The sequence below is a fragment of the Anomalospiza imberbis genome, chromosome 1 (assembly GCF_031753505.1).
Source record: "Anomalospiza imberbis isolate Cuckoo-Finch-1a 21T00152 chromosome 1, ASM3175350v1, whole genome shotgun sequence".
Classification (NCBI taxonomy): domain Eukaryota; kingdom Metazoa; phylum Chordata; class Aves; order Passeriformes; family Viduidae; genus Anomalospiza; species Anomalospiza imberbis.
Genome location: NC_089681.1, coordinates 39,074,910 through 39,100,600, shown reverse-complemented (window position 1 = coordinate 39,100,600; position 25,691 = coordinate 39,074,910). Strand labels below are relative to the sequence as shown.

Sequence of the window (25,691 nt, the reverse complement as noted above, 5' to 3'; positions counted from 1 at the left end):
GGCAGGTGGCCTGGGGAACAGGCTACAGCAATGCAGGTTGCTTTTGTGTCATCCACATGGATCAGGCAAACCATGTCTAGTGGAAGAATATACCAACCCTGCACCAAGTCAGTGTGAAGCAGTCCATTATCTTCCTGTAAAACAGGCTCCTTGTCAATAGCAAACTTTTACTAATTTCATTACATATGACTTTTTAAATCAGTAGAATCTCATCAGTGGAAATCTTTTAAGGATGGATTATTTTACTTTAATTGAAACATGCTACTTGCCAGTGCAATCTAAAGTGAAACAAGTGTTGTCACAAGCATTTTTCTGCTGGTATAAGTGCCACATTTTAAAGTCATGTGTGCTAGAAATCACAGCCCAAGTGCATTGTCCTGTCTAGGTCAGACACTGCAGCCTTGGTCCAAAGGGGGTATCTCTAGTAGGGTAAACTACAAGAAAAGGGAGTAATGGGGAAAACCAGGGGTATAGACCATCTCCCAGAGGAGGAACACTGGATATGCCAGGGTTTGTCATCTTGGAAGAGATTATAAGGAAGATGACTGATATCTACAAAATCCACCAGTACAGTAGCTGAGTATGGATCAATTGCTACCTTCTTCTTTTTGAAAGGGAAGCATCATTTGAAGCTGGGAGAAGCAAACTGGACAAGTATCATGAGAAGAAATCCACTGTTTTACTAAACAGGCAGAAAACATGCCATCAGCTGCAGGTGGCTGGGGACTGGGAGAGTATAAGGAGGCATTCCCACATAGGTTTAGCCTTGCCTGATGGTGGCTGCTCCTGCAGGCTGTAGGATATTGGGCTGCAATATTATAAAAGAAGAGGCATCTTGTTCTTATGCAATAGTGCAATTCACTGCATTTCACTAAAAATGCAGCATTGTTTCCTTAAGGAGTATCATAATTCCCAAAATATTTTGCCATTCACAATTCAACTTTTATGCACAGCATTTGGCTGTTGCTAAACAATTTGTGTTGAAAGGTTTTCGTTTTACTGCATCTTCCCTTTTGAAATATGAAGGTGCTATGTCATCCTAATTGCAGACGCAGTTAGACCCACATGAATGCTAGAACTGGTGCAATCTTTCCCTGTACTTCTAAAGAATTTAATTACTGTAGTGATAGACATATTCAAGCCCTGACTAATGGTGGCATTTACTATTTTTTTATATTAGATGTAAGATGGTGGGTGATTCAGGATACAACTAAGATTTTTTTTTCTGTAAATGGATGGAATTTGTTGTTGTAGTTGTGCTACTTTCCCTTGAACATCCTTCTGCATCCAAACTCCTCTTTGCATATTTTCTGTATGAAATGTCTTATAAATCCTGAGGACATCTTGCACCCTCATGAGGCTGTACAGCCTTGTTGCCTACAGAAAGAGACAGCAGAGCAGACAAACTGCACACTTATCATACATTGAATGCAGGTAAGATAACAGCCAGTATCCCAGCTTGTCAAAAACAAACACTTTCCAGAGGGCCTGTTGTGCTTTAGGAATGGTATTCTCCATTTTAGCACTACTGCAAAAAATTAACCCTGTCCTGGTTTTGAAAAGCAGAGCAGATATAAAGGCTACATTTCTTTCTCATACTCTTTCACTGTCCATCAAGCAGGTTAGCAGATAAAAAGAGATCCCAAAGTCTGTAATTTTTAAAGACCCTCCAACTCTGTCAAGTCGTCAGGTCTCTCAATGGCGTTTTCCCAGGTTATATCTTGAGCTATTGCCTGAAGCGAGACCCTGCAGTAAAGAAATCTGTGAGCAAAACATGCTTATCTGTATCCCTGTGCCGTATCACACATGGCTGCTGTTTCCTCCCTCCCCACCCAACCTCTGCCTCTAGAGCCTCATTCCGACTTCCCTACCCACCCTGCCTCCTCCCAAGCCCCTTTTCTCTCCAGGCTTTGTTTTCATTCTGACTCCCTCTGCCCATCCTCTCCCCACTCTCACCGTTTTAAGCTCTCCTGTTAATTCTTTACCGTGAGAGTGGTGAGGCACTGGGGTTTCCCAGAGAAGTTGTGGATGCCCCATCCCTGGAAGTGTTCCAGGCCAGGCTGGATAGGGTTTTTAACATCCTGGTTTAGTAGAAAGTGTCTCTGCCCATGGCAGAAGGGTTTGTACAAAGTGATTTTAAGGTCCGCTCCAACCCAAACTATTCTGTGATTCTGATTCTGCTCCAGTCACTATTCCAAAAACGCCTTGCTCACTTCTGTTTCCCACTCCAGATTTTGGCTGCCGTATCTTTTATTGCAGATTTTTGTTGCGATGCTCTTTCCCGCGCTCCTTTTTACCCTCTCCGAACCCCGGCAACACCCTCGTACCCCTCGTGGGGCGCCCCTGGAAGCGCAGGCACGGCCTCGGGGCGCCCTCCCGGCCGCAGCGGGGCGGGCGCGGGCAGCAGCTCCGGCGGAAGGCGGCGGCGGGGCCGGGCCCGGCGTGCGGAGCTTCCCGCGGCGATGGTGCAGGAGCCGGGCCCGGGGCTGGTGGCCGAGCTGCTGCTGCGGGCGGGGGCGGCCGGCGGCATCCTGTGCCTCTGCTCCCGCGCCTTCGTCGAGTGAGTATTGCCGGGCGCGCCCCCGTGTCCCGGTGCCCGCGGCCGGGGCTGGGGACGGGCGGGCAGGGCCGCGCTGCTGCGGCCGGGGGATGCGAGCGGAGCAGGGGTTTGCACAGAAGCACCCCGGTATGTTCGTCTCTCGTGGGGGGAGCGGAAAAGGGCGAGAGGAGCCCCGAGACGCCGATCCCCGGGCCGGGGCTCTGCGTGCCCTGCCGCCCCCTTCGCGCTCCCCATCCGCAGGGGCCAGCCGGTTCCTCAGCGAGAGGAGGACCAGAAAAATCTATTTCGGACTGTACTGCGTCGCTGCAGCGTTTTCTGAGCATCGCTCCTATAGGCTTTCCCGTTGGGCTTTATTAAAGTGTTGCCTTTTCCAGATGTTACTTTTCATTTGTTTCGCGTGTCTGGAGTCACAGGGCAGCCCGTGTGAGACCTGGAAAGGTCCCTTGGTCCAGCCTTTCATGGGAACGGAGCCTAGAAGAGGTTAAGTGCCCCATCAAGCATCATCTTGAAACGTCCAGTAGTGGGGACTTTATTGCATCCCTGGGGAGGTTTTTTCCACTGAATGATTGCTTTTACTGTAAAAAACATTGTTTCTGTGGTGACTGTCTGCATCTGTGTCTGTCTGTATTTTTACAGAGATCGAAAATTATATAAACTGGGATTAAAAGGATTTTATGTCAAAGACGGCAATGACAGTACAGGTAAGCTAATACAATGTGCTCTGCAATGTGAGGTGCAGTCTCAAAGTGAGTTACGTGTGGTTATTTAAGTTGTTCCTAGTTTTGTGTTTTTCGGTACCTTTGCTATGGGGGCAGAAGTGAATATCAACTTAGAACTTACATAGCTTTCAGGTTACCATAATATTGATGTAGAAGTTTGTGTCAAACCAAGTGCAGTGCTTATTCCTGTCCAGATAAACTTTACCAGCTCACATAATATTAACCTGGTGCATGGAACAGATTATATCACATATCCCTGACCTGGTCTTAAATCATAATTTCAACTTAATTCAATATTGGTTGCATAATGAAGGGTCTGTGGATCCAAGATGTTTGTCTCCGCTATCTCTACCCCAGCCTAGGATAATTAGCTGTTGCTAGTTAATCTGCTGAGCCAGAAGTAGAGAAGTGCAATAGCACTGATGTGGAGAATAATGATTTACATAAATACAATGAATCATGTGGGGAGGACCAGAAAAGTAAGTCTCTCACTTGGCATGCTTGTAATCTAGGAATTATCATGGTGTACACTCTAACAAATTCAACACCACTCCCTTACTCCATCTCCTGAATTCCTCATGTTTGCCTACCTGGACATAATTGTTTTGGTATCTTTTAATCATTGCTGTGTTGATAGTTCCAGCAGCATAATATCTTCATTTGAAAGGAAGTCTGTGCAGAAACAGAAGCTGATAAATAATAGCACAGATTAGATTGAGGCAATGTGAGAGGAGTGAAAGAAGGAGATTGTAAACTATGTTTTTGTACATGTATGAGTGATTTGTAGTGAGAACAATCGGTTAAAAATGGAAAGGTCTCATGTGATAATTCAGCAATAAATATATCCTAAACAGCCAAACCAAAAAACTTGAATGTTTCAGTATTTTCAACTGAGTCAAGAGCTTTTGATTTCATAATTTCCATCCATATACAGCTCCTACTTTCTCAAAAGTATTTGTAATTTTATTTACATGTTTTTGCTTAACAATTTGATAGAAGTTCAGGCTTGCTGGGGAGGGCAGAATCGGGCAAAGAGAAGGTTACGGAGGCTGTATGAGTACTGCTCAGCAGTAGCCAAAACATCAGTGTGCTGTCCACACTGTTTCAACCACAAATCCCAAACACAGTGCCATAGAGACTGTTTAGAGAATGTTAACTCCTTTCCAGACAGACCCAGTCTAGTGCCTTGACTGTTGAAGTTACATTTTGATTCCTCCTGATAGTTATGCAGAAATTGAGCTGTTTATGAGGAAGATTTTTAAATGAGAAAGAAAGCATAAGCGGCAGTTCTATCTTTTGTGTGCCATGCTGTGTCATTGAGGTGTCAAAACCAGATTATATTCATGAATATATCATGTTAACAGGGGAAGAACAAGCATCTGAGGAGGAGAGCCTTTGTCCCAATGTGAGATTAAAGGTGGATACTGATCATGCCCTGGACCTGGAAGAAGTTGAATTAGACTCAGAAGCTGAGCTTATGAAGAGTATGGGATTGCCTCTTCAGTTTGGTGGGCAGTCAGCCCACAGGGACTTCGGGGTAAATCTTTACTTGCTTTATTTGTTCAGTTTGTTTTGTGTTTCCAGACCTAGGGACGTGCCTCCTTTCATTATTTCTGAGATGGCAGTTTATGGAAATGTATCTGAGCTGCCTCTAAGCTGCCTGCATTGCATCCTGGTAACAGCACACAGCACCTTGGTCTGTCCAGGTTGTAAAACACCCCTGCCAGTTGGACTAAACAGGGTCAAGGGTGTGCTTTATGTGTCCATATCTATACTGCTCTCGTGACTAGAGAAACCTGATTTAAAACAGCTGTGATAAAGCTGATGCTGCACATCAGGACAAGTAGTACACTCCAGTCTGAGCATGTATTTTCACACTGTCTGCTTTAACCATTTAGCTTTTGAGAGTAATGTAAAAAGCTAGTTTTTCAAATCCCTCTTGCAGCTGATAAAGCCAGACTGTTCCAAAAGGCAGGAGTGAGGCTTTGGTGCTCTGCCTCCCATAGGAAGCATTTGGGCTTTAGAAGGGGCCTGAAGTCTTCACAGATGATGAAAAGACAGTGCAATATTCACAGTGTCCACTTTATGGAATACAGACCTCCCTGACAGTGAGACACAGCACTGCATGGTTCTGACCTGAAAAATATGTAAATAAATAGGAGAAACTTGTATGTGATTTTAATTGATAACTTGTAAATAGACCATATAGGCATCTAACTTCAAGCCCAAAGTATGTGTGCAATTTTTGTTGCTGTTTAGTAATATGCAAATAAGTTAAATGGGAAAATAATGTATTTTCTTATTAGATTACTAGTAAGCATTGTGCTTTGGACTGTGTATAATGACATGAGGGATGTGTATGAAAGATCAATGCCAGTTCTTCAGTTTTAACTTTTTTATAGTCCACCTTACACTTTTGTCAGTGTAACAAAACTAAAGATTGCACTTAATGGGGTGTACATTCACAGTCCTTTGTCCATGTGGGTTTTGTCAGCACAGGAAGCCCCTCTGAAAAAAGTGGAGTTGTAATTGATGAAACCAACAAGTTGTCTTAGTGTTCCTTTCAGGATCAGGTATCTGTCTTCTGTTCCACCAGATAACTGTAGTAGCCAAGTTTGTTGTAACAAGTGAAATGATTGTACTGTACAAATGAAAGGGCCACCTGTTTGAGCAGGAGGTTGTTGTTTCCTTGTTTCCTGTTTCTGTTAGACAACCTGGAGATTGTTATGGGATGGAAAAGATATTACACCCCTCTTTTGGATCACTCTCTTCAAGACATACAGAGATTCAGCTGCAGGATTTATAGAGTTTTTGAGTACAGACTGATTTCTTTTTTTTTTTGTGTACAGCATCCAAAGATAACAAGGATTTAACATTCTATGAGGTTGAGCATTATATTTGCTATCCTAATAAGACACTGGACAGTGTTTGCTGATTGGGCAGATACCAGGTAAAAGTAAGGGTCAGCCACCATACCCCCATAAAAAAAAAAAAAACTTTGATGATACCAAGATAGTGTTTTGCTGTTGAGCTCAATCTTGTCACCCTTCAGTTCCTGATCAACTTCCCTTTAGGACTTTACAGTGTTTCTTGTTGATGACTTTCCTTCTGAATCTTTAAGCTGCTAATGACTTCCCACTCAGCATCCCCACTTCTGTCTGTCATTCTGCTTTTTTGTATATGTGGGTATCTACAGACTTTTTTACAGGTCTTCCTCACACCTTCCTCAGAAGTGTCAGTTGAGGTTATGTAGCAGGGCCCTATCAGACCCAGAAACTCTAAAGTCTTTTTGGGGAGAAAGCTAACAGCAGGGTTGCAGTGAGAGGGAGGGTTGTGATGGAAACAGAAATGTGATTGGAGAGATGACAAGATTGTATATATGTTGTGGACTTCTAACTTTTCCCTTATCTTTTAGGCAACAGAAAATTATAGAAAGAAAAATAACATGAAGATTATGAAAAAGAAAAAGAAGAAGAAAAAAGAGTTACAGCAAAAACATGAGGATAAAATAGGGAAAGAATGCCAGGACGAAGCTTGTGGTGGTTGTATCCAGCCCGTTTCTGGTGAGCTGGCCCTAGCTACAGAGCAATGTGAGATGAGCACCAAACCTCGGGCTGTAATTAAAGAGAACTGTGAAAGTTCAGAACGCCTTGCAAGTGAGACTTTAGCCAGTGAACTTAAGGAAAAATGGGAGAAGTACTGGAACGAGTACGGAGAGGGCCTTCTTTGGCAAAGTTGGTTGGAAAAGCACCAGGAGGTCTCATTGTCTGAGGGCATCACAACCTCTGAGCCTTGGAGGAGTCCAGATACTAAGGAAGAATGGGAGCAACATTATAGTGAACTCTACTGGTATTATTGGGAACAGTTTCAGTACTGGACAAGTCAAGGATGGACTACTGAGAGCTCACATGGTGAAAAGGTGGAAATTAATGGGATTACACAGGAGACTGGTTTCTCGGGAGAAATGGGCTTAGTTAGCCCAGGACCTGAGCACAGTGAAGTGCTGAGCTTGGAGCTGTCTCACTTCAACACCAGAGGTGAGGAAACACTCCCTTCAAGTGCTGAGCCCCACAGTGAAATAATCTCTGGGATCTGTAATTTAAATCTGAATTTGGAGGAAGTGGAGCAGAGCAGTGCTGCTCCAACAGTAGCCCACAAAGATCCTGAAGAACAGAGTTCATCTGACAGTGGAAGCCAGAAGGAGCCCTGTGATGGAGGAAGCAGAAAAAGGAGAGCATCTTCTGAAAATAAAAGCATTAACCAGTCAGGTAATACAAAATCAGATAAAGTTGATTATCAGAATTCCCTAGGTAGTTATATGTAAGAAACAAGGGTATGTCTGTATTATGGCATTTTTAAAAAGTCAGTTAGGTATTTTATGGAATTATTACATACTCGATTCCTTTTTCTTCCCTCTGCTTCTTTGGATAATTTCTCTTCTTTAACCTGTATATTGAATGTGTTCTTCAGCCAGAAATGGTTTTAACAGAACATGTACTTCATAAATCTTCAAATGTACTACGGATATTGGTGAGAGATCCCTGTTAGTGCATATTTATTTATCTTAGTCTTGATACTGCAGCTGAGACTTAAGTCTGCTGCTAGTGACTTTCTACGAGACGAAGAAGCAGATGTGGTCCCAGCTTGATCCTATAGTAGAGCTGGAATGGGAGGGGCGAAAAGATCTCCTTTTGAAAAAGAAATGAGAGGACTGTTTAAACCTTCCCTTTCTAAATATGTGTGAATATCTTTGCATAGCTAATGACATGAAAAACAAATTTTACACACAAGGAGAAACTGTTTCAAATTTTGTATCTTGTAGGCATTTTATTTTTTTATGGAGAGATGAGACAATTTGAAGTTGGTCCTTCATAAGATTGTTAACACTACAGTGTAACACTGGAAGTTTTGTTAGTGTGTTGTCCCTCAAACAAAGACAAGTAAAGATGTGTGTTTGGCACTCTAACTAGCTGTAGTTGCAGGGGTACTTTAGGGACAGGAAGATAAGGAATTGATTTATGCAGAAGGAAAATATGATGTATCTTTTTTTAGGTGTGCAGGAGTCATGTAGCTCGAATTCAAATGAAAAAAAGCAGTTGCTGCTTCCTGACCAAGATGAAGATGAGGATGAAGAGCCTCCTGAATACAGATGTGTCAAAGTCAAGAGAAGGCAAGTCATGAAATTTACATGAGCTTTTTTCTCATGCAGTCCAGCTCCAGGAGCCTTCTGATTGATACTAACTATACTTTTGATTGAGGATATGAGTTAAAATGTCAGTACAAAGCCACATAGTCTTCCATCACTACTTAATGCTTTGCCTCACAACAAGCAGTGGATATTTCCTCTTTTCCAGTCCTTTATGGAAACAGTGTATGGCCTTGATGACTGTACAAAGTGATGGTGCTATTCTTGTGCCACTGAATAAACAAGATTGTTAAATTGCATAGGGCAGCTTGCTTATTTAGGTCTAATTAGTATAGACAATACCAGAACAACAGTAAATAATCTGTATTGTTTAACTGCATTGAATGCTGCTAGTAAAATGCTCAGAACTATGGCAGTCAGTAGTGACAGTATCTGCCTTGTCACAGTTTTTTTTCTTTGTTCTCTAAAAATATATAGTCTCAAAGATGGTGAGATGGCTCTTCCTCTCTAATAAATCTGCAGACTATAATGTGAAGGAGTGGGTGGAATTGTTACCTGCTAATCATGTAGCTGTGCTTCTATTCTAGTATTTTGCTGTTGCCACAGCATTAATAATAGATAATAATATAGGTAAGGTGATAGATGATGAAGGTAATTTGGAAATAGGGTGAGCAAACACTGTCTTCATCATGTAGGGCTTCCCATGAAGTATTTTAAGAGGTCATTTAGAATAGTTGGAATATTATAATCCCAGTAGAAGGGCATTTGTCCATAGAATTGGGTAAAAAAAACAAACCAACCCAAAAATTCATGCACAAGAATAGAACGGTGTTATTTGCTTGGTTTGATTTCAGCAGTGTGTGGAGGAACTTACTTGAAGCCCACATTCAAATGTTTTCTATTTGCAAGAGTTTTAGTGGTATAGCTGTAAAATGATTGGTTTTTTCACAGTAAGTAACTTTGTCATATGTGTTTTTTCCTAGCCATGAGCTGGATGTGGATGAGAACCCAGTGGAAGATCCTGAGGAAACCTGCTCTGTGTTGGGTTTCAAGTGTGGCACAGGACAAAAGTAATTATTTAAAAGGAGTTGTGGGGCTTTTCATAGCAAGTCAGCCCTCTTGTTATTATAGAAATAGACCATTCATCTCCATTTCCTTTTTGTTAAACTTTTGAAGCTAAGTTCCAGAGTTAAGTCTCTGGGAATCATTTATACAACTTAAAGTATCTTACAAGCTACACCTTAGTGTAACACATAAGGTACTTTCAGTTGTATGAATGGTAAGTGGCTGGTCAGCTACTTAAATTATAGCATAAAGGCTCTGACAGTGAATGGTCCTCTCAGTTTGGAATCCTGTGGGCTGAGATCATGATTTTTAACTGTTTCATATTGGAATGAAGTTCCTTTATACTAGTGAAATGTTGCTATACTAGTGAAGTGTTGCCAGGTGTTGGCCAGTGAAATTTTTTTTAGTTGGTTGGTTTTTTGTAATTGCATTTGCCGGAAGGTAAAAGTAGCTGTTCTGGAGGTTCTTGACAGCCACCAAAAAGATCTTTTATTCTTCTAATCAAGATTTTTTTTTTTTCATTTCCTGTTCTTCAGGCTGGCCTGGGAAATGTTTTAATCTAAAGTTACACAACTACTAGGAAAAAAAATCTAAAACTAATGAAGTTAAACATTTTCAATTTTTTTTTTAATTTTCATGAAGGTACAATGTTTTGTAGCTACACCCAGTGACCTATTTTAAATGGATCAATAAAAAAATACTTAAGTCTAAATATTTTTTTTTTAAACATGAACATTCATGTTAAAGCTTTCAAACTCGAAATTAACCAAATAAGTCCTTATGTATGTATGTTTCTATCTATCTGTCTATTTTCAGGTATGGAGGAATTCCAGATTTCACCCACCGAAGTGTGCAGTACTTAGAGAAAAAAGCAAAACTCAAGTCCAGATTCTTGGATATGCGTAAACCAAGGAAGAGCAAAAACACACACATCTTCTTTACAGAGAAATCTGAAATGACATGCAAAAAAAGCAAAACTTTGAAGAAGGTATGATTAGTTGTTAACACTGATGTAATTAGTAGGTTTATCTGCTACTTTAGCTGTTGTTGTATTACAAAATTGAAAAAACAATATTGATTGCCCAGAGTATATGGCATTTTCAAATGTCAGTCCACTGGTCCTTTTTTCTTTTTTTTTATTGTTTTCTCCCCCTCTTCTCTGCCTCCCACCAATATGAAGAATATTTAGATTAAGATGGCTATGGAAAGGCATTGGTGGACCCTGTCAAGAGGAACGTGAGCTTAAATGGCCAAGTTACGTGAAAGTTATTCCTAGCATCTGGGTGCACATAGCTTTAGAGGTGTAGGTTTCTGTTGTTATTAGAAGTATCTTTGATTGTAAGTTGCATGTGAAGCCAGTTGTTAATGCTGGCATTTCAGCAGTAACAGAAAATCTTTGTGTAGATTAGTGTATTTCATGTAACTCCATGTTTTTAGTAATTTTGAAAGGGTTTTGCTTATACCTCTACCTGCATTTATTTTCATTTATAACTTTATGCGTTTTTTTTTTTTTTTTTAATTTGGAAATTGCTAAGAAGTGCAAACATTTGTTCACTGGAGATTTTACTTAAGTCTTTCTGAAAATCTGAGGGCATAGATTTTAATGTTATTTCACGTTCTTCTGGGATGCTTGCCATTCCCCAAAACCCAAATGCAAAGCACTGTTTTCTGGTGGTGGAGATGCCATGCATGTTTTATTGAACTCCAGTCACATTGCTATAATTTCTGATTAGTTTTTGATTTTGTACCTGAGGCCAATAAGTTTGAGGGTAACTTTAATTATGTGAAGGAAAAAAAAGTTATGAATTTCCTCAGACTTCCAGGTAAGGAACTGCTCCAGGTCTAGAGCCACTCAGAGCAACAATATTGTAAAAAGGAGCATCTGCATGTGCCTTTGAGGAGTTTGGAGTGGTGTCTGTGCCTTGGTTAGGAGCTTATGTCGAACTCTCTGCTGTGCAGCAGAACCCTTTACCACCTGCACCATTTGGTACATCTTGAAGGTGAGGCAACAAAGCTGTGAAGGTAATTTTACCTGTTGTGCTAAAAAACTCTTCCCTGAGAGGCAGAGTACATCTCTGAATGCAGATTAGAAAAAGATAGTTTTGAAGTAGTAGACTTGGTCACCTGGGCTGTGGCAAGTGTGACTATTTAGATATTAGTTGACAATTATTTACTGTATTTATCAGTTGATCTTTTGGTTGGTTGGTTGGTTTTTTGTTTCTTTTTTGGAGGTAGCTGGCATCTAGTTCCCAAAGGCAACTTGTTTCCAAATATTTTTAAAAGGGTTAAGGACTACTTGAATGTTTTGAGTCTGGATATTTTAGTGTTTTCAAAATACACGCAGTAGAGAGTGCCTGCAGTGGCAGGTGCTTTGAACTGTTAAGCTGTGCTCTGGATAACAGATCATCATCTGATCATCTGTGATATTTGACAATTGCAGGTGGAAATGTTCCTGAAGCAGGTTAGTAAACCTGAGGAGGAAGACACGTCCCAGACAGCCGCCCCTCAGGGTAAAGCAGAGGCATCGTCTGTGAGCAGCAGCGACTCAGAGGGTCAGGAGGGTGTTGCTGCCACACAGAGTGCAACGCTGGGTGCTGAAATCCAGGAGCCACCGTCTTCCCGTGCAGCCTGCACAGCACCTGGAGGGAGTAAGCTTGAGGGGGAGGCGCAGGACGCTGCGGCGAGTGGCTCCGATGAGCAGGGGGCAGGGAGGCCCAAGCATGGCGGCGGGCGGCAGCTTGTCCCTCTGGATATTCCTGATTATCTCCAGCCAGAGACAGAGGACATCAGCCAAGGTAAATCAGTTTCCTGCACACTGATGAAATGAATTGGCAGTAGACTTAATACTGCCTTCTCAAGTGACTGTGTTGTGCACTACTTACTTATTTTGTTAATTCGATGGGATTCATTAGGTCTAAGGGTATCAAAAGCAATTGAGAGCTGTGCTAGTGGAATTAGGTTATTTCTGGAATGCCAGAATCCCAGGTCTTGTCTTTAATGGTGACAGTATTTCTTTATAGATGAACAGTCATTGTTTATCCTCAACATGGTATAACAGGTCTGCAATTCATACCTTTTTTCCCCCTCTGCAAGGATGAGGATGATTAAACCTCAGGTAGCTGCACAGACCATCAAGTTTTAGGTTCAAATGCACATTGCTGAGCTCTAGGGAACATATGTTGTTAAAATTATTTTCTAGGATTTAAAAAAAAATCACTATTACAAACTTTTCTATTTAACACGAAACAAAGGAAAGCAGCATTATTCAGATTTTTGCGTATAATTTAATTCTTCCTACAGTAGTTCAGTTATGTTAGATTCCTGCTGTAAAACTCTTGTCTAGATTGGTTTTTCTTCATTACTGATAAAAGGGCATTAAATTGGTCTCTGATCCACTTGTTTGCTCATTACATAGAGTTTATTGTCTCCAGTTGAAGATTCAGGCTCTTAAATAATGGGTGAACAGTGACGGTTTTTAGGACTGTGACTAATCCCTTGAAATACAGGACGCTATTTTTTAATTTAAAGCCTCTGATCTTGATAATTTGGGAAACAGTATGTCATGGTTTGACACTGGCGCGATGCCAGCGCCCCCATGAAAATATACTTTTCTAAATAATTGCTGTGAGATGTGATCAGGAAGAGAGCAGAGCAGGCCCATCTTAGTAACAAAGGAAAGAACTTTATTAAACTACTACTACTACTAGAAAACTACAAACACTAAATCCTGGATGAAGACTTTCCAAAACACCCCTCCTCCTCCCACCTAATTTCTAAACAAACTCAATAGTGAGACACCACCCAGGATCTTGATCAAGTTGCTACCCTTCAGATATTCAAATACTCAGTCTTTCAAGGGAGACAGGAGTCTCTCCTGTGCTACAGACCCCCCAGGAAACACAATTGCCGCCCTTGTGTTTCCATGTCACACATGGCAACCGCCCGGAGAAAATCTGCCATGGTGACACTCTCCTTTCCATGTCACAGTGCTCTCACCACCGTGCATGGACAGGCTGCTCATAGGGCTCCTTTAAGGATGCTTGGCCGTGGACCAAAAGAAACAACAGTTCAGTTTCTCATTTTGGGACTACAGTCCCCCCCATTTTCCCCTGGGGCTGAGGGTCCAAGAACAGAGGTCCTCTTCTCCTCTTCTTCTTCCTTGAAGATAGAGGGCTTCTCCACACCTTCTCCAGCTCTCCTCTGTTCTCTCTACTCCTCTGCTGGTAATCACTGAAACAGGTCTCCTGGCACACCAACGCACCACCCTAAGTGCAGCTTCTGTTAGGAGAATTTGGTTCAGTCTATGGCTAACAAGAGAAGTCCAGCCACAAGCCACTCCATCATCTCCTTCCAACTCGAGAATTTCTTCTTCCATCATCTCGGATCCCAGACTGTCTCTCTTCTACTTCAAATCAAGGAGGAGTAATATTTTACAAAGCCTTCATTTCTCAGGAAAGGGTTAAAAGCTCAGACTCCCTGGACGGCTGATATCTCTGCCCAGCAGCCAATTCCCAAGGCCAAGGCTGGGCGCCTTGCCCCCCCTCCTTCTCCTCCGCGCCGGCAAAGTTACAGGTGCCGTCCGGACTCTGTGTCTCTTCCCTCTGTGGGGGGAATGACAAAGACATCTCCGCTTCTTTCCACCCTTCCGTCCACAGGAGCTGGCTCGGTTCCAGTCCTTCTACCCCTCGGCTCACCTCGACCAGGCCTCATGGCTTCCCCTCCCCCACCCAGCCCCATGGCTGGGCAGGGGAGATCTGCACAGCACCTTAACCGGAACTAAAGAGAGCGAGCTCTTGGGAGTTCTTGCTTTTAACCCCCTGTGTTCTCAGAGGCGTATCCCTATCTTCAGTGGTCACTTCAGGTGCCAATATCCAAACTTGACCACTGATTGGTTTGACCCAACTTCCTGAAAAAAAAAATCACTTCCATGTCAAACCACGACACAGTAATAAAGAACATTTAGCAGTGTTTTTAAATCTTAACACTCACCTACCAATTACATTCCCTAGCCTACAAGAACAGTAACTGTTAACTTTTGCAGTGTCTTCCAGCTGTAGATGAAAAAATTACTGTGAAGAAGAAGGAGACAAAAAGAAGAAGGGGGAATAAAAATGCACTGAGAACTATACCTCCTGAGATTGCTGCTGATCCAGAGCTCGTCAAGTACTGGGCACAACGCTACCGGCTCTTCTCTCGGTTTGATGAGGGAATTAAACTAGACAGAGGTGTGTTCAGTACTAAGTGTGCTGACTTGGTGGTATATCCAAGGATGTATCCAAATCTTTGGTCCTTCTTGCAGTTTATTACTAATTTTCTTATAGGAGGAGCACTAATGAATGTGTGTTTGCACCCCTCCCCAGCAGGCAGGTAGAAGTCTTGGACTTCAGGAGTGCTTTTAGTGTGGGACATCCCTGTCTGCATTAGTCGTTAAATTTGCTGAAGATCTTGCTGGACCCAAATTATACTTTGTCAGGACTTGTTCAGAAGCTCAGTGACATTTTTCTATTTCTATGTTTTATAAAATAATTTTGTGAAACTTCCAAGTATGCTGATGGATCTAGTTTCATTCTGTTTTGTTCTGACTTGCAGCAGTCACTTGCAAAGCAACTTTTTTCCATGTTTACTTGCAAAGCACTTCAAATCATAAATTAATAGGTAAAAGAGGAGTTAGGATTACCAGACATTTTTTGTTGGTTGGGTTTGTAAGCCTTCCATTTCTAATGCTTTCCGTCATAAACTTGCAGATTAATTGGCAGACTAGACATTGCGGTGAAGAAAATTATGTTGGATATGAGAGAATATATTTCTGGTTTTATTTGCTACAGAGCATAATCATGATGTATAAAGTTTTTCATAGCTGTGCCCGTGGACTTCTCCTTGATAAACTAGAATCCTCAGCACCAAGGTCAACAAAGCATGTACTGAGATCAAGGCATATCTGTTTGATTCAGTGAGAATTAGTTTGCTTAGCAAATCTCTGGACTGAGCAGAGTTTATCATCTTCAAAGACAGTATTTCCTGGTGGAATGCACTAAGCCAGAATTCTTGGGATTAATGCTAAACCATCAGTTTTATGTGGGTCTGTTTGTTTTTAAATTAAGTGACCTTGAAATAAGAGGTGAAAATACATTTCTTCCCTTTCCTCTGCAGAGGGCTGGTTTTCTGTTACTCCTGAGAAAATAGCTGAGCATATTGCTGTCCGTGTCAGTCAGTCGTTCAACTGCGACATCATAGTGGATGCATTCTGTGGGGTTGGAGGAAATGCTATTCAGTTTGCATTGACCTCAAAAAGAGGTAAGTAAGTGTTGTAAACAGTGCATTAGTTTTGTTTCTTCAGACTTTTTCCTGACACTATTTGGGTATGTGCTCTGGTTGTTGATTTATTTTCTTTTTTGGTGCTTCTGTAGCAACAGCAGCTGTTTCCCTTCATCAGACTCACAATATGACACCTCTGTTTTCAAAAACAACCAGTAAATCTGCTTTTCTAAGTCAGAGATGGATTTGTGTTGCACTAGTCAACGCTGCTTTAGTGTGGCATAATATCTCGTCTGTCAGATACTCTGAGATCACTGGTAGAAGTGGACTATTGTCAAAGCTGCTGTTTTTCCAAGTTCTTACCTGAAGTCTGTGTACTCAAAAACAGGTTCCATGTGAATAGTACTCAAAGCACTGAATGGAATCACCTGCAGATTCTGCAGAACCAAGTACAGAAAAGTGATGATAACTTAATGTTAGTCTAATGCCAGCTAATGAAATTGTAGTGCAATGTTGAGAGTACTTCCTGTAAAAACATTTCCTGCTAGATACTTATACCAGTTTATCTAACTCTTCTAACTAATGTTTGAGCAAGACAAATGGTAGTTTCTACCACATTAACTTTGGCAGGCTATAATCCAATCTATACATGTCACTTGGCTTTTTGTATTTCCTGGCTAAATTTCAATTTCTGTTATTATGTACTAATCTTGTATCATCCATCTCTCTTGGGCCATATTGGTTGGGGCTTTTAAACTCAATTTTCAGAACTATGTGGCCAGCCTCAGATAAATGTTTCTCTTTAACAAAGAAGAATACTTTTCTAATGGACACCATTGAAGTTGTCAGGCTCCTGCCAAACCTGAGGCAAGAGGAACTTCCTCTCTTAGGCAGGCAGTGCCGTGTCCGGTCCTTGAGCCGAGGTGCGGGGTTGTCACAGCAGCAGTGTCTGACCACGGTGACCTGCCGCTGGTCGGGTGCCATTCCCACTTCCCGTTAATCCCAGTGTTCGCCGTCTCTCGCGGACAGTGATCGCCATCGACATCGATCCCGAGAAGCTGCGGCTGGCGCGGCACAACGCGGAGGTGTACGGCGTGGCCGAGCACATCGATTTCCTGTGCGGGGATTTCATGGCGCTGGCGGCCGGCCTGCGCGCCGACGTGGTGTTCCTCAGCCCGCCCTGGGGGGGGCCCGACTATGCCACTGCTGAAATCTTCAACATCCAAACCATGATCTGCCCAGACGGATATCCTTTCCAAGTTACGCCGTGTGCTGGGCTTCTCTCTTTCCTCTCCTCTCTTCGCATGGGGTTTGCACGCTCAGTTGGCTGACTCAGTTGGCTTAGTGGATGACGTGGCTGGCAGCTGGAGTTCCAGATGCAAACCATTTGTTTAGTCCTCTTCACCACCTAAATTTAAATATTATTACTTTTTTTACAAAAAAAAACAGTGATGAGATTTTCCTGAAAGCAAAACATCCATCAGTGAATTGAGTAGCTCTCAACTTAAAACATTAATTCAGCAGTTTATCTCCTTTAAATTATTTTATTAAAATACCCCAAAGCAATCAAATAGCCATATGGTGTGTGTGTGTATATATATATATAGATAGATATAGATAGATAACTAGTTGTGTGAACTATGTCCTTGTCATTAATTCCACTTTTTAATTGATTCATAAAGGGAATATCTTATTTAAAATACCTTACTAAAACTGTTCTCAGTCATAGCACCTGCCTATGACTTGGGAAATCACAGAAGAGTGCAAGCAAAATATTAACTCTTTTAACTAATATATAGAATTTCATACTAGCTTATTAACAGTGATACTGAGCGCTCATTCATCTAGGAAGGTATTAACATAATAGTTTCATCATATATGAAGTGTGGGGTTTCTTTTGTCACAGAATAATCTTAATTTGTTCCCTTTTTTGCTAAAATGTAGCCATATTTGTACGACTAAGAAAATCTTCATATGCATGTGTGAGATTCCACAAAATGAATTAAAAAACAAATGTAAACCGAATATACTAGCTACAAACTACATTCAAATTTGTCAAATATTTCTCTCTAGTTCAGTTAAACTTTCTTGAAAAGTGAGTGTTGGGGTTTTTTTCCTACTTTATGCAGAATAATGGTGAAATAGAGTTTCTGCATTTCAGAAAAGAATCCTACTCAGCTACTTAAAAGATTAGCTATAATTTAATTGCATAATAGCTGAAATTGAGACATACTTTCCAAATGAATCAATATAAAGAAACTTTTCCTTCCCCTCTCTTGTTTTTTCCTTTACTAGCTTCTACATTTGAAATTTTCAGGCTCTCCAAGAAGATCACCAACAATATTGTGTATTTTCTGCCTCGGAATGCTGATATTAACCAGGTGTGTTACTGGATGAGGTCTTGGTAATGAATAAAATGCTCAGGTGACTTAAAACATAAGTATTATAAACACATACATAAAACTTTTTAAGTGTTCAGCTGAATGTGGGGTATTTGGGGTTTTTAAATTTGACCCTTGTGTTAAATGATTTCTGTGTTTGCAGTACTTTTGGTATATTTAGAAATGGGAGTATAAGATTATTTCCATGGTTTTGACACTGTTTCTTCCTAAAGCAACAGAATGGGGTTTCATATAGAAGTTTCAAAGCCAATTGCCAGGCACATACATCATGATAAAAATATCCAAACCCAATATAATTTAACCAGCTCTCACTGTCTGATAAGTTGGTGAGTCCCAGACTTCATGGCTGTCAGTTTTCGAAGGATTGCAGGAAATCACAGCCTGCAGTCACTGCTCTCAAGGATGATACTGTTGATACTGTCCACATAGGTGTGTAGTTCCATATAGGCTGCTTGCACTGAAGTGATGCATGATAAACACAGAATTTGTGACACCAATGTGGGGTTTTTTGTATTAGAGATTTTTGGTAGATGTTTTTTTTTTTTAAGCAGTTACATGACTAACAATTCCCCTGAGTGTCTGGTTTAGTTTCCTCTGTGTATTTTCTATGTTAATTATGTCTTGTAGCTTTTTGGAAAGAAGGAAGAAGTTCTTACCTGCAAGAAGCCACAGGACTTCCCAGGACTTTTTCCTGCTTTTCCAAAACCTGCATCTGACTTAGAGTAGCCAGGGCATGAAGCCATATGGTGGCTTATGGAATTGTTAGTGGCAAACAGCTGGCTTGAGAAATAGGCTGAAATTCACGTGGCCTGAGTATTAGCAGAATCTCAGCCCATGCTGTGCACAGCACCGTTGCTTTGGCAGGTGAGGATTCAGTTCCTTTTTGCATTTCAGGCTGGTGAAATGTAAAGTGGCTTATGAATCTTTGAACAGGGATCTTAATTTTAGGTAGAGTTTCTCTAATTACAATGTTGTGTCTTAACACTGCATTTTATCAAATATTTCATTCCCATGATGAAGAGTGACCTTAGAGAGTTTTCTGCTCTACTCGTGAGCACTTTTTACTGGCTTTCTAAATGGCCAAAGGCATCTACATTTCACTTGTGTTTCCACAAAAGCATGCAGGAGTACTCCCCACAGGTCTGTATCTTTTCCTTCAGAAAAGCTGAGCTCTTCTGGGTGATTAGGCCAGGTGTCCTGACATCTCTATGTCTTGGTGCAATTGGCTCTGAATGATGTTAATTATTTCCATATGTTTGGCTTGAGACAGATGGCTGCAGAGTAACAGCTTTTGCTCAAAAATATGGCTCAGCTGTTGAAAGTTCATAGCTGAGGTCCTAGGTTCAGTTCAGTGTTCCAGGCTATGGGCTTCTCTTAGGAAGAGAAATCAGCTCCTTATGCCTTTAGAAAGTGTCAGTATAAGAACAAAAAAAAAAAAAAAAAAAGATCTGAGAGGGGGAAAGAGAGTGTTAATCAAGCCCACTGTTTAAGGAAGTGTCTTAAGGAAGTGGACAAAGGTGTGTCAAACGTGACTGTTTGACTGTTCCAGCTATGACCTTGGTGAATACTCTGGTCCACAGAAGACTGTTATGGGTTTGACTACCAAAATCTCCAGGTGTACTTAAGAATGAAGTTTCTGGATTTACTGCCACTACACTTCTAGGGCTGTGAATCTCCAGCAAAATAAAAATTAATAATAATTTTTTTAAAAGCCCAGCAGTTAGAAGCAACCTTACAATAAAATTACTGTTTAACCATTAGTTAAGGTGGTTCAAATTTAGTGGAAAATATGTAATTTTTATGGAAGATAGCTATCAGATCACTGTTAGATAGCAAACATAAAAGAGGGATCTAGGGATTCTGCTGCTGGAGTGAAAGCAGGGTGGTAGCTGACCTTGACCTAGCTGTGTCAGAGGACTCGGTGTTCATTGCCTTATTGGTGAACATGATATCCAGCCTTGTTCCACATGACTATTGCAAAACCAGCACTTATTACTTCTGCAGGCACGGCCACGTTGCTGTAGAGTTGATCTTGTAGAGAGAAGTGGCATTCTTTGAATTCCCTTTAAAAATTCAATGGAGTTTAGGTCTCAGAGAAGTGAACTTCTGTACTTCTGCCTCGAGAGGGAGCAGTGAACCAGTGCAAGATGGTTGGTTCGTTTACAAGAAATTTAAAAACATTTCCCTGAATTGCATCAAATCTCCTTGTTTACAAACATGTCAGGAAATTTGTAATGTATGCAGGTCTGTTTTTAGATTGAATTAATCTTTAACAATATTCTTTCTAGCTGGGAATAATGAGGAATAATAATTATGTGTGTGCACATACATTAAAAAATGTGTATGTTTATAACTGCCTGTAATTATGTAGTTCATAAATGTAACTTATGAAGTGTTTATCAAGCTGTGCTCTGCCTCATTGGGCCGAATGAGAAGTGTGTACTCACCTCTGGGAAATGGAGTCATCCCAGGTAGTCCAATCTCTTTCACAGTCTCTTTTCTGTACCAGATAATACTTCTGCAAATGTTAATATTTGCAGCAAAGCAGGAGGGACCTGCAATTTGTTGCTGTAGGACCTTCTTGCTAATGGTGGAATCTGTTTTTTTCATCTCATTGTAGAAATTGTACACATTTACTGTCAGGATGCATGATGGCTCCCTCCAATAGACTGGTGAGCCTGAAATGTTGGTGACCTGGTCTGTTGTGAGACAGATAACTACATCAGCATCTTTACCAGCCTAGCCAGGTTTGGGATATGGAGTAATGGGGAATTGGGAATTTATTACTTACCCTGCTTGTGTGTGGTTAGCAGCTCAGCTACTGGATTGTGTCTTAGTGATTGTATAAAACGTAACCATTTTTTGAAGACAGGCATACTGTTGTTTGTGGTAGTTATGTCTCATTTTGTCAAATTGTGCTGTTGTCAGAGCTTTTGCTGTCCTAAATGTTGGTGTCTCAGACCTGGCTTATATTTCAAGTACTGCCAGAATACAGGAATGACTTTTTGTTTCTTGTCTAGTGTAGAGTGGTTCCATGAGCCTAAAATTAAGCAGTGTTCTGGACCTTGATAGTCCTATAAAACATATACATTATGCTGGTACTCTTTTTTTGTTGTTGTTGTTGTCTTTGTTCCCACCTCATCTGTGTCAATCACTTCGAGAAAATTACGAGTTAGATGCTAAGGCCTTGTTCTGGCTGCAACGTACTGCCTGGATGGAAAAATGTTTGCTGTCTTTCTGTATGTGAAGGTCCAGTTGTTAAAAATGACTGCTCAATGAAGGGAGTGTAAAGATGGGTAAAACCCGTTTATTTATTTGAATTCTCTCTTTTAGCTATGATTATAAATGGAGAGTAGCCAAATAGGACTTGCCAAGCAGAGTCATCTTTATTTAGGAGTAAACAGATCAATGAGCAAGACAGGGAATGAGAGGCCAGGAAATGAACAGAGGTTGATTTGGTAGTATTTTTAAGGTGCTTGGGTATTAGGGGAGTTGGCAGGTAAAAGACCGTGGGTTGATGTGTTTTGCAGGCTGATAATTCCTAAGTGTATGTAATTGCATACGCTTCAGCTGTGACTGTTGTGTTAATAACAACAGCTTTTAAGCAGCCCACTTTAAACTCGTGTGTGTTCTCTGTCCTTGATAAAAGAGAAAGCCAGAAGTTACCCACAGCATACACCAAGCCAGAGTAATACCTCTGAACTTCAGTCTTCCTAAAGGTCATAGTTCTTGCATTCTGAATTGTAGTTTGCCTGCACAAAGTAAGAAAAAAGTAAATAAATGTCTGGCCTGTTAAAAGGTGGCAGCACCACAGTGATGGTGTCATAATTCACATGCATACCTGTACATTTTCAAAAATGCTGCCTAAGAGCATTTTATTTTATTATGTTCAGTGTAAAGAATACCATTTTCTTCTTTTTCAAGTGGGTTGGGTTTTGTTCCCCTTAGCTTTTAGGTTGGATGCAGGGGGAGGGGATTCTTCATTTTAGTAGTATTCTATAAAATTAATTGATTCACAGTGTCCTTGTGTGACTGCATATCAAGTCAAAAAGCTTGTATTTCTCATACCTCAGAAAAGTTTCTAGGAGGGGAGAAAAGAATATGATATTTTTTTTGTCCACGGTTATGTTAGTTGGTGGCTGGAACAGATAGGAAGTTACTTTACTAAACAAGTTTCAGTATGATTTTAAAAAATGTAGAAAAACCCCTAAGACCAGTAGGAAAACCTTCATGATCAAAAATACACTTGAAGAATGTAAGGGAAGTTTGCACCTCAAGCAACTTGTGCTCCTGAAATAATCTTGTATGGTTTTTTTCCCCTTTTCCTCTTTTCTGATCTCTCCTTTTCAAACCTGTTGGCTACTTTTTTTGATATGTTTTGGCTGTGGCTGTAGCTGTGAACTCTTCTTAGCAGTAGTCACTGAATTGAAGGATGGAGGTGAGAGGGATGCAGGGAGGTATTAACTGAAGCTGCAACCTTTACCTCTGCCGAGGTACAGCAGCACAGCAAAGGAGGTAATATCTGCCCACCCAAGTTAATGTAGGTTTGGGCTAAAGAATAAACCAGGGTAAGGAGAGTTGCCAGCAGGGAATTATTGTATGTACACAAGAAAGTGCAAAATAAAGACATTTTGGACTAGTCGAGTTTTTAAAAGAAATTAAGAAGCCTTTCTGTGTTAATTGTTGTAGTGCACTGCAAAAACAGGAGATGTTTGTCGGTATCTCTAAAAATAGCTGAGCACCTTTGTTTTTCTCAAAGCATCGTTCCTCAATCTGCTGTTATTTTTAGAGGGTGTCCCTCTGCCAGGCCAGACCCTTTTGAAGCTTGGTGTGTGGCAGCCTTCCCTCACTACACTTGTCAGGGCTGACTGAGCCCTGCTGAGGAAAACTTGGCAACTCCTACGTAATTAAATTTACAACCTCCAGTAATTTACAACTAAGCATTGTCACAGAAGATTTACATTTCTATCTTCTGTGTATCAGGTGGGTTAAAGAGCATACAGTACCAGCACAACTTATTCCCATGTGTTTATTTAAATTTTTTTTTCACCTTTGGGTTTATCAAATACCTTTAGTTGTTGTTTGAAATAAATCATAGTTATCCTGGGTTTAACACTTAGACACCAGACACAGCATATGTAAGTTTTCAGCTGTCCCTTGGTGGACACCACCTGTCAGTGTATGGGCATCTTGTTTTACTTGGTCTTCTAAGGGAAATGTTTAGTAAACACTAGTGTTTAATATCAATGCATTAGTCATACTTAGATATGCTAGTGACACAAACCGTGCCCAGAAAGCAGGAGTGCATTACCCCAAGACACTAATTTCAGTATTCTTATAGTGACTAATCCAATTAATATTTTAGAGTACGTAAGTGACATCAGCTATAAAGTGCAAAGCCTCTTAATGCTTTTTGGAAGGGACATTCCAGCTGCTGTTTGTAAAAAATTAAAAGTTAACATCTTCCTAGAAAAACTATGGATCAACCCACAATGCTTTGTGGGTTTCAAGTAAGAACAGATAAGTTGTAAAATTAACATTCCTGATCACTTGCCAATTTTAGATTCTTGTGCTATTTATAAGTCAGCCAGCCTCTGGTTTTTTACTTAAGTGGCAGGTTCCTCTCTGACAAGAACGCGGAGCGTTTTTTCCTATCACCAGAAGTTGAAGGATGAAGAAACTGCTCTCACTTTTGTTTTTGTCTGCAAAAACAAAAAAATTCAAAGGGAGAAAATCAAAACAGAAAAGTAAATGCTTTATTTAGATAAGTGTGGCAGTTTTCTCGACAAGTCAAAAAAGGTTCAAAGTGTAGTTTAAATTAATCTGTTATTTTCTCTTGATAGTAGGCTGGTTTTTTACTCAGGATAAAATAGAGGAAGTTCAGCATGTTTATATTTAAACCTGCACAACAGAGTCAAGTCTCAAGGGGCTTTAGAAGTGTTAATAACACAGCTTTAACTCAAAGTTTCAGCTGCTAACATCATCTTGGCTTAAAGATCAGTTAAAGTCTACTACAGGCTTGTAGGCCCTGATAACTTTACGTCTGCCTGGGAAGTTTCCCTGCATGGCAAACTATAGAAATAATTTTCCTGCAGCAGCCTGGGAGAATGGCAGCATGGAGCAGAACTGGCTATGGAGCATGGACCCCCCCCACAGGACAGGTCCTCAGAGTCCAAAGTGGAGGGGAAAAAAGCAGACAATGTTCAGTTTTGGTGTTTGTCCTTCTGACTGTGCAGTCTCTCCTGCTGAGGAACTGATGGCCTTTAAGCTGTTATCCCTCAGAGTCATCCTGAGTGGGGACAGGAGAGGGGAGAGTATTGCATTCTCCAGTCCAAAATGCAAAGTCCTGTAATCGTCTGTAATCGTTACGCATTGAAGGTGTGCACCAGGCTCAGTCCAACAGAGCATGAATGGTGAAATTCTCACTCCAGTGATCATAAACACAAAGCTGGGACCCGTGCTGCCTGACAGGCTCCCCCAGCCTGCAGAGGCACCGCTGCCCCAGCCTTGCCCTCAGCACTGCCTGCGACTCCAGTGCATACAACAGCTTTTTCTTTGGTTGCAATAGGAAAAACAATTAACTGTGGCCTTTTTTCATGGGTTTCTCTGTGTGTTTGGGGCTTGGTTTTGTTTGGGTTGTTCCCCTCCACCCTGCCACTCTTCAGTACAACCTTATTCTTCCTAATTCTAATTACTAAAATTGGTTTTACTCTTCCCCCAAAATTTGGGATGTGACATCTTTCAAGCACAGCTTACAGCTTGCTTTTTGCTACACCTGCATGTCTCAAATGCCAAGTACCATGCAAACCAGAGTTTAGCATCTCTTGCCTCAGCACAGCATGTCAAGTTCTGAGGATTTCTCTTTGGCTCTGAAATCCTCTTGTTTTCGTGATTTGGGTGAGGAGGATGTTTCAGTCACAAGCCACAAATGTCTCCTGTGAGTAAAAGGAGACAAAAAGAGGACCAGAGGCATTAACTGCCAAGGAACGTTTTCCACCAGTATTAACAGAGCAGAGATTTTTTTTTTTCTGATTGTTTGTGCTTTAGAAGGTTTGGGGTTTTGCCTCTTTTTCTGTACATTGAGTGGTTTATTTTTTATTCTTTGTTTTTCAGGTGGCTTCCTTAGCAGGACCAGGAGGGAAAGTTGAAATAGAACAAAATTTTCTCAATAACAAACTGAAGACAATAACAGCTTATTTTGGTGATCTAATAAGGCATGACATCTCCTGAACTCCATGTTGATTCTTCCAAATCCAGCCTCCTTGATTTCTGCTTTGCTTAAGCTTTTGTACAGCTGGCTGGTCAAAAATGACTTAAAGCCATTTCCCACTTTAATTTCTGTTTGCAGAAATTTGTTCTGTTTATTGCTACTGTCAATAAATGTTTTATAATAACTTTGACAAAACTGTAAACATAGAAAAGCTATGAATGTATGAAGAAAGATCTTTATAAAATGCAGTCTTGCAAGGTTCGAGCCCAACCCATGGAAGTGGGGTTCAGAATTTCTTTGTAACTCTCACATGTGCTACTTCTGTTCTTGCTCT

The 25,691-nt window shown here is 41.0% G+C and overlaps 1 protein-coding gene across 1 annotated transcript; it reads left to right on the top strand.

Moving 5' to 3' along the window:
- Window positions 1–2,401: 2,401 nt before the first annotated feature.
- TGS1 (trimethylguanosine synthase 1) lies at window positions 2,402–25,559 on the top strand. Its single transcript, XM_068188613.1, has 13 exons — window positions 2,402–2,560; window positions 3,197–3,261; window positions 4,644–4,816; window positions 6,695–7,547; window positions 8,332–8,449; window positions 9,409–9,495; window positions 10,307–10,478; window positions 11,931–12,285; window positions 14,542–14,715; window positions 15,641–15,784; window positions 16,775–16,991; window positions 18,048–18,126; window positions 25,261–25,559. The coding sequence occupies exons 1-13, from the start codon at window positions 2,463–2,465 to the stop codon at window positions 25,375–25,377; spliced, it is 2,652 nt and encodes an 883-aa protein (XP_068044714.1). The 5' UTR covers window positions 2,402–2,462; the 3' UTR covers window positions 25,378–25,559.
- Window positions 25,560–25,691: the final 132 nt, after the last annotated feature.